Here is a 12,832-nt window from a genome sequence, read left to right on the forward strand (position 1 = left end):
CGGAAGAATCCACACTGAAGTTACTCTAAGGTTTACTTTTGATTTACGAAATTGCAGGTCAATGCAATTATCAAATTGACAATGAGAAAATGTGCTAAAGTAAAATAAATTCTTATACAACAAAATACATAATAAATCACATGTCAACATAATAACTCAATTATTTTAATAATTACCTACTTCCTAAGGAATTACTTAAGAAGTGGTCTGAAAAATCAGAGACTGCTGTCTTACTTCTCAGTTTTGTAACATCTTACTTGTAAAATGTGAACAACTATAGCCTAACAATCTTGAACATGAACCTTTTTGCAAGGTATAAACATCCTGAACTCTAATTTGCCTGACAAATTTATTAAATTATCCTCAAGTCTCCTGCATCGACTTCCGGTTTCAATACCTCACCTCGCCTGTAAGCAGCGCTGTGAGCCTCTCCACACGTGCAGCACCTGTCTGTGCTTCCTCCAAATTTTTTACAAAATGACCCCTGATTTCCGGGAATTTGCTAATATTGAATATTTTCGTGATTCCAGGCTTAAAAATATCTCAACCCATTACTCTCCTGGGATGTTCCACTTCCTCCCATCTCCATGTTTAATTGTTGTCCTTATCATCCCAATCACAAACTATCAGACTGGTTCATGCAGGAAAAAGTTTGCTTCCCTCCTGTGGACCTCAGAGCTATTATCATAACAATGTAAGTCTATCATTCATTTTTGTCATTGTGCTTTTGTTATGTGTTTGATTCTGCTTTGTTTTCCTGTCATGGCTAGTTAATGCGACATGAAGTTTGTGCTGGTTGAGTGTGCTCTCTCTTAGTTAATTATGCTGGTGTGCAATGGGCCCCAAGGAAAGTGAGTCAGTTGAGTTCGATTTTATTAATTGATCAGGAATTTGCATTAAAATGAACTGAAGTGATAAGAGCCTTAAACATGAATCCTGCATTATAACCTAGCCCAATGCATGGTTCAAAATCTGGACCTTTTAACTAATTCACTTTCAATGTATGGTTTTATAAACGTTGTATTGTTTTAGCCTGCAGCTCAGTTCCTAAAAAACTAAATGCCATGTGCATGAGGTCAATTTAAAGCTCATTTATTCCCTGAGGCCTCTTATACAGTAGGTAGTAGTCATATAGGCATATGAAAGTATAATTACTTGGACTGACTCAGCCGTTCTCAACCTTTGGGGTCAGGAACATACATCTAATGATGATTGAATGTGTTATGAAAAAGTATTTCTGTTACCTAAACTTATGTTTAATAGATTTTCTCCTGGTTTTTTGCTTTTGTTAAGTCCTGGTTAGTTTTAGCTTCATGACTACAACACTTCAAATTACTTCATCAAACTTCTTCATATGACACAATCTAAAAGGAAATATCCCATTTAGACTAAACATAACCTGTAATGAGCAGTCACAAGTCGACTTTGCCTCATTTTTACAGCTGAAAAACCTAAAACAGAAAAAAACTAAGATATGAACCTATTCAAAAGTTTACATAAACATCAAAGAAACTCCAAAGCCACAAAGGACCTAACTGAATTATATGTAAGTTGGTATAAATTTGCCCATTGAGGCATTTCATGTTGCCATAATTGAAATTGAAATAATTACTTAAATATGTATTCGACAGCTCGTACACGACAATTTGGTAAGATTTGGTTTGAAAAGTGTTCAGTGGTGCCAAACCATAAAAGGTTTAAATCTCCTTAGAATAACATTCATCAAAACCATAGACTGTCAAAACTGGCTTTAGAGATCTCCACATTGTGTTTATCTGGTTGCTTTATAACAGAGTCAAAACCCTTTGCTCCCACTCATTGTAAAACATGTTAGATCCGCCTGTGATACATTCAGCTGTGTTGCATCGTGACAAGAAATTGCTTTATGTGTGCAGAAGAACCAGATGGATTCAGCTCTCCCTCCTGAGTTTATTCTGCTGAAATTCTTCCTTCAGTATTAGCATTATGTGCATTGTTTAATGGTTTTTCATTCCACTGAAACATTACTGCTGGGTTTGAATGTTGTGTGTGCCATTTAGTGGAGCTCCTCTCCCATAAAGTCTCCATCTATGCTCCCATGTTTCAGAAATAATGTGCATATTGATCAGGCCTGTGGGCAGCTGCTGTGATGGAATGAGCCCAATTAAAGTGAGAGGAGGATATCTGCCCCTGTCTGTGCTGTTGAATTGCATGAATCATTAGATCAGGCTAAGTGACATTGGCTGCCTTGTTGGACTACACACTTAGACCTGTTGGGTTAGGCAATTTAAAATACTTTAATAGTGCACTTGAGGCATGAATTACTGCAACTTAAGCAAGATACATTTTTACCAATGCGTTTTATTGTCCAACAAATACATTGGTGGTTGACTTTAAGGCAAAGGTATAACTTTGAATTTACAACAATAGCTTAAATAAATGTAATCCATGCACTTTAAATGTAGAAAAATAATCAGTGACACTTTATAGTTGCGGTGGTATTCATTATATTTTACATAAGTATAAAACAAATAAACATAAATCAACCAATAAAGGGATTTCCTCTGCACAACCTTAAACATTACCCACTTCCATGGATCATATTTGAGCTGACAAGCATGTTTTTCCTCACAGAGGCAACATCGCAAAAGCCAGGAGACTGATGCTGTCATTCTTGGACTTGGTTTTAGCATAATAGACTAATTAACAAAATAAAGAGTTAATGTTTCTAATAATAATTCTTCCTTAATACAGTTTAAGATATGGCAAAAAAAAAAGTTTTGCAATGATGATACAGTTTGTCACCCAAAGAAAAACGGTAGCACAAAAGATTAAATGGTGTAACTTCTTTTTTCATTTTTAATAATTCATTATGGTCACTTCATTTACACATTTATTTGTTTACAATACAGCAGTACACGCACATCAGACCAGTGTTGAACCTACTCTGCTTCCACTAAATCCTCCTCGGGTGCAAACCTTTTACCCGGGTGTTGTCTCTTCTCCTCGGCGTGGCTCTTGTTGATGTTGTCTAAAAAGTCGAGCAGCAGATTGGTCTTGCTGCAGCTCGTAGGGTCCAATACATCACAGGGACTGTTTGTGCCAAAATCCGGACTGGAGTTATCCAAAAACCGTTTCCCTGGGTGCTGACGCTTTTCTAACTCGGCGAACTCTTCGTCTCCATCTCCATCTGCATCCGCATCCCAGTCCCCCTCGTCCTCCTCATCTTCGAAGTTGCGCTTACCTGGGTGCTGGCGTTTGCTGTGCAGCACCAGGTAGCGCTTCCCCGGGTGCTGCCGTTTCGAAAGTTCACTCAGGAGCACTATAGGGTTTTCAGAAACGTGTTCCATGGTGACGCGCTTTCCCGGGTGCTGCCTTTTCTGGAACTCCATGAAAGAGTGCATTTCATCTTCGCGTTTACCCGGATGCTGTCTCTTTTGAACATCCAAGTACTGTTCATCTTCATCTTCTTCTCTCCTTCCCGGATGCTGCCGCTTTTCCAAATCCTCGATGTACCTCTTACCGGGATGTTGTCGTTTTGTCACCCATTCTGTCTGAGAAGAAGACCCCTCTGAAAAAGGGAAAACATTTAGATTAATTAAAGTAGACCAAAGTGTTGTTGCACAAAACTGTTTTAGTTATCTTCCTAACTGCTAAAAAATGTTTCTCCAGCTTGTTTAGACCGTGCGTAAATTACGCACCAATCAGTTTAGCCTTGGTCCACATTCCGTGCATTGAAGCAAGACCATTAATCAATGTTCACGTTTTAAAAGAATATTTACAAACCCTTTTTCTTCACGATTGCAAAATCATATCTACATTAAAAACAAAAAGTACGTGTTAAAACGGCTTAGAAAATGTTGCAGTCAGTTAAAGCCTTCCCATTTTAACATAGCCCAGATATAAATTCCATCGTGTGATGGAATTTATTAAAATTACGTTTTAAAATTGGAATATCCAACATTTTTAGATACTTATTGGAACTCTTTTACACCAAATATCATTTCCTGGAACATTGATCCAACACAAAATCCATTTTACACACCGTTTCTGCCGTATTCATCCTGCATCTTTCTGAGAATGGACCGTAACAGGAGACTTTCTGCTCTCTGTAGTATGATGTCGTCAATGGTCCTGCCGTCCGTCTCCTCATCAGCGGGGAAGCCCTGTCCTCCACACACAGTCATGTTGCAGACCACGAGAGAAGCCAAGATGAGCAGACATGTCGACTTCATGGTAATGTGGGTGGTCTTCTGATGAAGAAATAGATTATGATCTATAAAAAACGGTATGACACAAGATATCAAATGAATGTGTGAGCAATGAAAACTCCATAAAAATATGGCTACAGTATATCTTTAAGAAGATTTTTAATATCAAAACCGCGAGTCGTATTCTTTCGGCAAGGACAACAACCGATTGTTATACGCGTCCTTTCAGATGAGGAGGAGATTTTTTCATTGCAAACGGAACAAAAATAATTCAGTTGGCTGTCTATGATGGTTTCCGAACAGTTTAATGTTGCTAAAACCAAGAAAATAGTTTAAAAAGAAATTTAAAAAACCCGACTCAAACTGCACTAAAAACAATCAACATCAGCCGAATTTGAAACTTGTATTTCGGAAATAAAAAATGGGAAATGATGGAAACGCTGCCTAAAAAAACTCGGAGATGAATTTTTAACAACGCAAAAATAAATCTGACCTACACAGATGGATAACACGGAGCTGTTAATACACAAGACAGACACATTTACCTTGTATACATTGGTTATTCTAAAGTAAAAACTCACCAGGGAAGTGTCCACAGTCTTTCAGCCTCTCGTAGCAGTTAGTGACCTGTGAAGGCCGAGTCTGGAGGTATGAGAGGATAACTTCGCGTCTCAGTATTTATACTTGCCGGTCACTGTCGTCATACCCACACCAGTCATTTCTCAGGATCTCTCACCCCTGATGTCATCAAGTCGTGCGCAAGTATCTTCTGAATGATCTTACTATTGGGTGCCGCTGCCCAATTTGTCAATTGAAAAACAAATAAATGCAAGAATGAGAGACAGCAGGCAATACACGATTGTACAAGTTAAGGTCATTCTAAAAATGTGAGTTTTAGACCAGACTTGTTATTTAGTGATACCGAGTTTTCAAATCAAATTCCTCTTCAAGTTTAATATAAATGGGGCATGGGTACACTATTTCAGTTATTCAGATGTTTTTATACAGAGTATCAAAGGCTTATATTATCTTACTGCTGTTGGCCTATCTGACCACATGCAAAACAATGGGGCGCCAGTAAGGGCTACAGATGGATGCTTTCATATGTTTCATACATTTCTTGTGATGCAACACAGCTGAATGTATCACAGGCGGATCTAACAAGTTTTGCAATGAGTGGGAGCAAAGGGTTTTGACTCTCTGTTATAAAGCAACCAGATAAACACAATGTGGTCACATTTAAAGCCAGTGTTGACAGTCGGTTTTGATGCCTCTAAATGTAATTTGTCCTTCAGCGACATTTCGTTAATTGAGCATTGCGTAATTAAACATCTGACTTTTTATTTCCAGAGGAGAATGTGTCATCATCCCTTTGAGAGTTCCCCAGGAACCAAATGGGTAACATGAGGGTGGATACGAACACACAGTGTTCCTTTCATCTGAACGTCAGGTCAGTGCTCGGCAAATTCACTTGAGTTTTCTCCTTCTGACAAAGTTGGTTACTTAAAACAAGGATAACTGGATTTGAATGCATCTAGGAGATTTTCTAATGACTAAAACTACTTTTAGGAGATTAAAAGCTTTTATGGTTGGGCACTGAACACTTCGCAATCCAAATCTTACCGATTCGTCCTGGTATGTTTTGAAGGTTTATCCTCATCCATTATGCAGAGTGAAATCACTCCTTAATCTGAGTATGCAGGAGTTCCTCCAGTCATTGGTGAGTTTTAGCGTGTAATAAATTGACCGTGTAATAATGTAATTACTTGCTTTCAGTGGGCTGTCATGTCCAATACTTCCATGTTTTTCAGACTCCCACTGAGCCTGCAGTCAAAAAAACATCAACATGGTGGTGGAAATCATTAGATTTATGCTAAAAAAACAGATTTCTTCTGAATAGTTTCATACATCGGAACTTCACCTTTTCACATTTTTCTTTATGAGGAAAGGATAGACAAACACAGAAATTGACAGTGGCTGTAGGAAGGAAGGGGCCTTTATTCAGTATTCCTATGTTTGAAATCCTATGTTAATGCTATTAACCCTTTAGTATAATTTAGACCCATTACCCTGATTATTTTTTAAGTGAAAAACATGCACAAAAAGTTATTTTCTATATATTAAATGTTGGGCGGCTGTTTTTTCTTGTCACAGTGAAGTCAATGTCAAATATTACCATTATTAGTTTTTATACAGTAAGTCAAATTTAAAATGTACTTCTCTAATTAGTCATTCAGTACAAAAAATATCATGCCATATGCAGGAATACAACCAAAATGATTGCAGTGCTGCTCACATTGATCCTGGGGGTGTGGGGCTTTGGTTTCCAGTCATCTTTTCATACCTGATGAGTTTGCATCCCTAATAGGCCAAGTGTGTAAGGACATGCCCAAAGGAAAAAAATAATTGCCCAAGGGAATATATGTACTTATGTTTGATTTTGAGCAGGTTAAAAGGCCAGCTTCTGCAGAATCTGCTCAGTGTATATTGAGGCTGAAGATGTAGAACATTTTAAATGCGGATGGAAAGATTGCTGCAGGTGTGGTAGTATTTAGGGGATACTCTTTCCTCCTCTTTATTGCTGTAAGACCGTGATTAAAATAGGGCCTTCTTTATCTTGATTCACTCCCACTTTACTTCACAAAAAAACAAAGCTCCCTATCAGAGTCTTTCAGAGCTGGGAAATCATAACAATTAGTATTGCGGTCGGGATTATGTACCTTGAGTACTGAGGAAGAGGACAGGTTAAGTATACACCCTGTGCGGTGGGAGAAAATAATAGGACTCATTAGCCTATGATCTCTGTTTACTCTTGCTTGTGGTAATTATATATCTTTCTTGAGTCTTGGTAAACTTCTTCAGTGTAGAGGAAGTTTCTGCAAAGCTACATGTCATCCTGTAAATTTACCCACATTAACACGTTCGGGAGGCTGTATCACAAAGTTAGATTTGAGGCTCTTTGGGTTTTCAAAGCTGGCATTTTTGTAAATGGGTTTGATCACCATGCTGCCCGGTTAACCTGCAGTTAACCTCAGTGGGTTTCATAACCATAGACTCTATGATTCACACCAAAATAAAGCTAGGTTTACACTGCATGCCTTAGTGCTCAATTTAGATGTATTGCTCAGATCCTATTTATTTCTGGCTAGTATTCACAGAGGGAGTACATTTGAAGTCTATACCGGCTCTTTGTGAAAAGTGTCTTGAAAAAGCTTCTGTTTTAATTTGAAGCTATATAAATGAAATCCACTTGACACAAATGTCTGTTTGGATGATCAATCAATGAAAATAGTAAGTTGCAATAATTCTGACCAGTATCTGTTTTAGGAGCCAATATGAAAGTGGAACACATCTGAATGTAAAAGATAAGATTGGTGCTGTTCACACTGTCATGAGCTGGGTCACATATGTGAAAATTCTTATATGTGCCCCATTTGCCTTGCGGTGGGAACAGAGCCTTCAGAGCGTTGTTGCACAAAACAGTTTTAGTTATTGACTGTTAAAAGTACGATTCCTTTTGCAACACATCTTGAGTAAATTTTGTTTCCAGAGATGGTTGGTAGCCAGCATCGTGATACCTGTTATCCAGGCTTAAAAGTTTTGAGTCGAGACTTGCTTTGTGGTGCCGGCCACAGATGCTGTTGCTCCTCTCCCCGGTGTGCAGCTCATGAGCTGATGAGATATTTTCCTCAGTAACTTGGTGCTTAATGATCCCTGCAAAAAGTCTTTGAGCACTGCTGTGGTGAACACACACATGCACACACTCACACACATGCACACAAACACCAACGCAACAGCACAAATAAGACAAAGAATTGACATCATTGCATCTTTGTCAAATTCATCTTTAATTGCTTTAAATTAAATCTCCTGTCTATCTCTGCCACACCCAGTCACATCACCCTCTTTAAGCCACGATTATTATGTCAGTTGAGGTTGGCTTTCATGAAGCGGGATGTGATCTGAATTGGGTTCCTGAAATGTTGTTTTGTCGAAGGGCAAGATGTCGAAGGGCAAGAGTAGAAAAACATCATTAGAACTCACGGCTATGTTTAATAGTGAAAGTAAGAGCATTTCTACACGCACAATGCGAAGGGAACTCAAGGGATTGGGACTAAACAGCTGTGTAGCCATAAGAAGGCCACTTGTCAGTGAGGCTAATCTGAAAAAAACGGCTTCAATTTGCTAGGGAGCCTAAAGATTGGAATCTGAGGCAATGGAAGAAGGTCATGTGGTCTGATGAGTCCAGATTTACCCTGTTCCAGAGTGATGGGCGCATCAGGGTAAGAAGAGAGGCGGCTGAAGTGATGCACCCATCAGGCCTAGTGCCTACTGTACAAGCCTGTGGGGGGCAGTGCTATGACCTGGGGTTGCTGCAGTTGGTCTGGTCTAGGTTCAGCAACGTTATGTGCCCAAAGAACGAGGTCGGCTGACTCCCTGAATATACTGAATGACCAGGTTATTCCATCAATGGATTTTTTCTTCCCTGATGGCACGGCATGTTCCAAAATGACGATGCCAGGCTCCAACAGACTCAAATTGTGAAAGAGTGGTTCAGGGAGCATGAGACATCATTTTCACACATGGATTGGCCACCACAGAGTCCAGACCTGAACCCGATAGAGAATCTTTGGGATGTGCTGGAGAACACTTTGCACAGTGTTCCGAATCTCCCGTCATCAATACAAGATCTTGGCGAAAAATTAATGCAAGACAGAAATAAATGTTGTGACATTGCAGAAGCTTGTGGAAACGATGCCACAGCGAATGCGTGCCGTAGTCAAAGCTAAAGGCGGTCCAACGAATATTAGTGACCGTTTTTTGGCCAGGCAGTGTATAAACCCTGCTGATTAGTGCTTTCAGATATAGGACTGTTTTCCTTTTCGTTACTCTTTGGGGGCAGTGCAACAAGCCGTAACTACAACACTGACGTAGTATCACTTTAAAAAGCTGTTACGGCAAATTATCCATTTGAGTTGTTCCCGTTAGGGCAAATATTTGCTCTCCGGGTAGCTCTCGGTTTTTGGTCCCTACTAACTTCTGTGAAAATGTTGGTTTAAAAAAAATGATTGCTAAAAAAAGCAAAGCTTCTGTTTTTCCCAAGAAAGAAGCTAAAACGCACTGATCTGAGGGGAACTGCAGAGTCGTGATAATGATTTGTGTGATTGTCTTCAAGAGAAGAAGAAAACAACATATGTACCCTTCATCATCCCACAGAGGGGAAATTTACATTCTGCATTTGACCCATCCTCGTGTTAGGAGCAGTGGACTGCCATATGTACGGAGCCTGGGGAGCAGTGTAGGGAACGGTGCCTCGTCTTTAAGGGTCTTGAACCGGTGACCTTCCAGTTCCCAAGCCAAATCCCTATGGACTTTGCCACCACCACCCAAGAGAAAACTCTTTACAGGTAGTCGTCTGAGCCATTGTTAAATTAAACATATTTATTAAAGCATGCATAAATGAAATTGCTTGTGGATTTAGGTTAGCAGACCAGTTTAAAGTTTATACTGTTTGGTCAACAATACCTCTTGGCATCTCCCACATCACACAGATACAGTACATCCACTCTTGGTAAACTGATCAATAATTCTCTGGTATTTGTTTAGAATAAAGGAGGTTTTAGTTTCAAGAGTAAATAAAAAGTCTTCACAAAGTTCAGAGAAACTCATTGAAAGTAGTGAGTGGATCCGTAGACAGGTGAAATCCAACACCTCTGTTGCAGACACCTGAAGGGGAAAAACAGCCAGAGGTGGCGAGTAAAAAGACAAGACATCTGAGGGGCATGTAAGAAGCGGGGAGTAGAAGACGGACAGGATGAAGGCTGACACTGGAAACTGAAGCGACGCGAGCAAATAAATAAACAAAATGAGAGTGAGTGCGTATGGATAGCGTGATAACCCCACTCCCCAAAAAGTGACACAGGCCTGACAGAGGTCACTGCAGCAGGGAATGAGTGACAGCTACAGGGTGCACTGGTGGAGATAGCTGGTGGAGAGAGTGTGTGCGTCAGTATGTGGAGGGCAAGTGTGTCACAGGTCAGAGAAGACAGACTCTGCTTGAGTGTTCAGCTTGTTGGCTGGTCCATGCATGTTAATATCATGCAGACTTTTACAGAAGGTTATTTCCAGGTGAAAAGGTTTACTGGTTCATTCATGGTGGTGTTCTGATAAATGTTCTGGTGTTTATATTTAATAGCTTGATGGGTTTTATAATGCTTAGTTTGACAGAGAAGATGTCGCGTTCAAGTGTTGAATGTGATGTCTCTACCTGCCCATGGGGCTGCAGAGGGAAATTAGCTAATAGCTAAATATGGCATAAATCCTTTCTCTTTTTGAGACTAATATATGTGTAATCTTGGTCCTTGATATTAAAGACTTCATATCACTTAAAAGGCAAACAATACAGTAGATTTGATTTTTTACAGTGATATATTCTGTCAGAGAGCGGTGCCGGCTGAAAGGTTAAAGTTGTTGGTGAATAATCTTTGACCTGCTGTGCTTAACGGGTGTCTGTATTCAAAGGAGAAAGAGGGGTCAATATTCTTGTAAATGTCAAAAAAGTTTCATAAAGGGCTTATACAGTGGGTGATTATATATGAGATACCCTGCAGCTGTTTATAAAAATAACCACACATGACCTTCATCGATCCTAGTGTTTGACTGTTTTGGGTTAAAAGTGGACTGGTGTTTGTCAGAGAGTTAACCTCCATCCATGGCATTATGTTAACAATGGAATAAGTATAAACCGTTTTATTTGAGGGCACATTTGAACAAAATTAAGTAAAGCTTTTCAAGTTTGAAGTTTTTTGTCATATGCACAACGATTACTAAGGAGTTGATTGGAACCTCAATTCTCAGAACTGTCTTTAAAAACAAAGAAGACATTATAAAAAGGGAAACTACATTTAAAATAGTGCAAGTTGTTAAAACATAGGGATAAAGAGACAAGTGCCAGTCCAGGAAAGTCATGACTATCTTTGGATATCAGAATATCCTCTTTTGGGATTTTTATTTGGCCATTTTGCAACTAGGAATCTAAAGTCCATACTCATTGTTGGGTTTGTTTCTGTTCCCATATTGCGTAATGCCTTATTTCCTCATTTTTCATCACAACGAACAGTTAGTCAGAGTCACTATACACCCACATCAGGTTGGAAAGAGTATTTTGCATTGTTTGTTTTTAAATTTCATCTCTCTTTAGCTGTGTGTCTGTTGCCCAGAGAATCCCATTATCTCTCAATAACCTGTGAGGCGCCTGTGTGTTTCTAAAGCAGGAGACCATTATTAGTGCACCACTAGCACATGCTACAGCTCACTTATCATCACGCTCCCTCTCTCTCCCTGCGTGTCTGTTCTGCCTCTTCTTCACAGCTCTACATCACAGTCAGGTAGCGTCTGGGACCTGCCGTAATCGTGCTAGATTGAGCTGATATTTCAGTCCATGACGAGCTGAAATGGCAGATGTGAGATTTTAAAATATTTCATTCCTTCAGGAGTGATGAAAGAAATACGATTCAGCGTGGAAAAAGGTTTTATGTAGAGTCCCTAATCACCCTATTGCATAAAAAATAATGATCTTATCAAACCATACTATAATGGTGTCTGAAAATCCCTTGAAACAAATAAAAACATTATTTCAAACTGTGTGAAAGCTATAATTATTATCATTGTTAGATTGATCTGTATTGTTCTGAAGTAGCTTTTATTGTTCAAACCAGTATTTTGTTTCAAAACTTGATAAAACAATCTCATTACCCTGGCGATAATCTCTTTCTTTTCGCAATGAACTATGGCTTTTATGACTGAATAACAGACACATGGGCTCCGTAGGATTGAGGGGTATCACTTACTTATATGTAAAAATGGTTGACACTCTAAGAATTATGGTAGATGCTAGAATACATCCACCCAACACCCCACTCTGCTCTTATTGGCTTTTTATGTTAATATTACCCTAACCATCTAACCCCACATGTCAAACCTAACAATGTTTGGTGGATACGTGCTTATATCTACAGAGAATAATCAACCGAGTCTGCAGTTTCCTCACCGCTATAAAGAGCTTTTTCTTTTAGCTCCTTGTTTTTGGTGTCAAGCCAACCTTTCACTGTTTTGGTCGACACTCGCTGCTCTAATAGCATTGTTTTTCAACAGCGGCAGGCATCTGTTGTCTCTGAAGAAGTCAGACTGTTACTACAAAGTAGCATTAGCACTTAAAGAGTAACATGATACCGCTACACTTATAGCTTAAAGGAAAGGTAATACTTGATTTGCATTCATCAGATGATCAGAAATTCTAAATGAGTGCTAGTGCTGCTCAATCTCTGCCGGATGAGTCAGTGCTTACAAGTTTTATCAGGCTTTGTAACATTATCGCTGTTGATTACAGATTGGTTCTGCCTGATAAAGAAATAGGCTGAGTAAAAAATGCTACTTGTTTCTGTCCCTTCAGTCATTGATGTGCTTCACCTATAATAATAATAATATCACTTTATTTATTTAGCACCTTTTAAAAACATAGTTTTTAAGTGTCATTTCTAGCTTCAGATTTCAGAGACTATATCAAAACTTGAAACAGGGCTTAATTAACCTTGACAAAACTTTACTACCCTCAAAATATTTGACATGGATCCCAGAGAGAC

At 39.1% G+C, this 12,832-nt stretch overlaps 1 protein-coding gene across 3 annotated transcripts; it reads right to left on the reverse strand.

Annotated features, from left to right (window-relative positions):
• Nucleotides 1–2,390: 2,390 nt before the first annotated feature.
• On the reverse strand, nt 2,391–4,832 carry trh (thyrotropin-releasing hormone). 3 transcript variants are annotated; one of them, XM_063888894.1, is made up of 3 exons: nt 4,772–4,831; nt 4,025–4,229; nt 2,391–3,550 (listed from the first exon to the last, which is right to left on the reverse strand). In XM_063888894.1, exons 2-3 carry the CDS (start codon nt 4,212–4,214, stop codon nt 2,922–2,924), a joined length of 819 nt encoding a protein of 272 aa, XP_063744964.1. In that variant the 5' UTR covers nt 4,215–4,229; nt 4,772–4,831; the 3' UTR covers nt 2,391–2,921. The 3 variants fall into 3 exon arrangements, with proteins under 3 accessions (XP_063744964.1, XP_063744955.1, XP_063744946.1); XM_063888885.1 differs by having other exon boundaries at nt 2,392–3,550; nt 4,025–4,232; nt 4,772–4,832; XM_063888876.1 differs by having other exon boundaries at nt 2,392–3,550; nt 4,025–4,255; nt 4,772–4,827.
• Between the last annotated feature and the right edge of the window lie 8,000 nt (nt 4,833–12,832).

Source organism: Eleginops maclovinus, chromosome 1 (genome assembly GCF_036324505.1).
Source record: "Eleginops maclovinus isolate JMC-PN-2008 ecotype Puerto Natales chromosome 1, JC_Emac_rtc_rv5, whole genome shotgun sequence".
NCBI classification, from domain to species: Eukaryota; Metazoa; Chordata; class Actinopteri; order Perciformes; family Eleginopidae; genus Eleginops; species Eleginops maclovinus.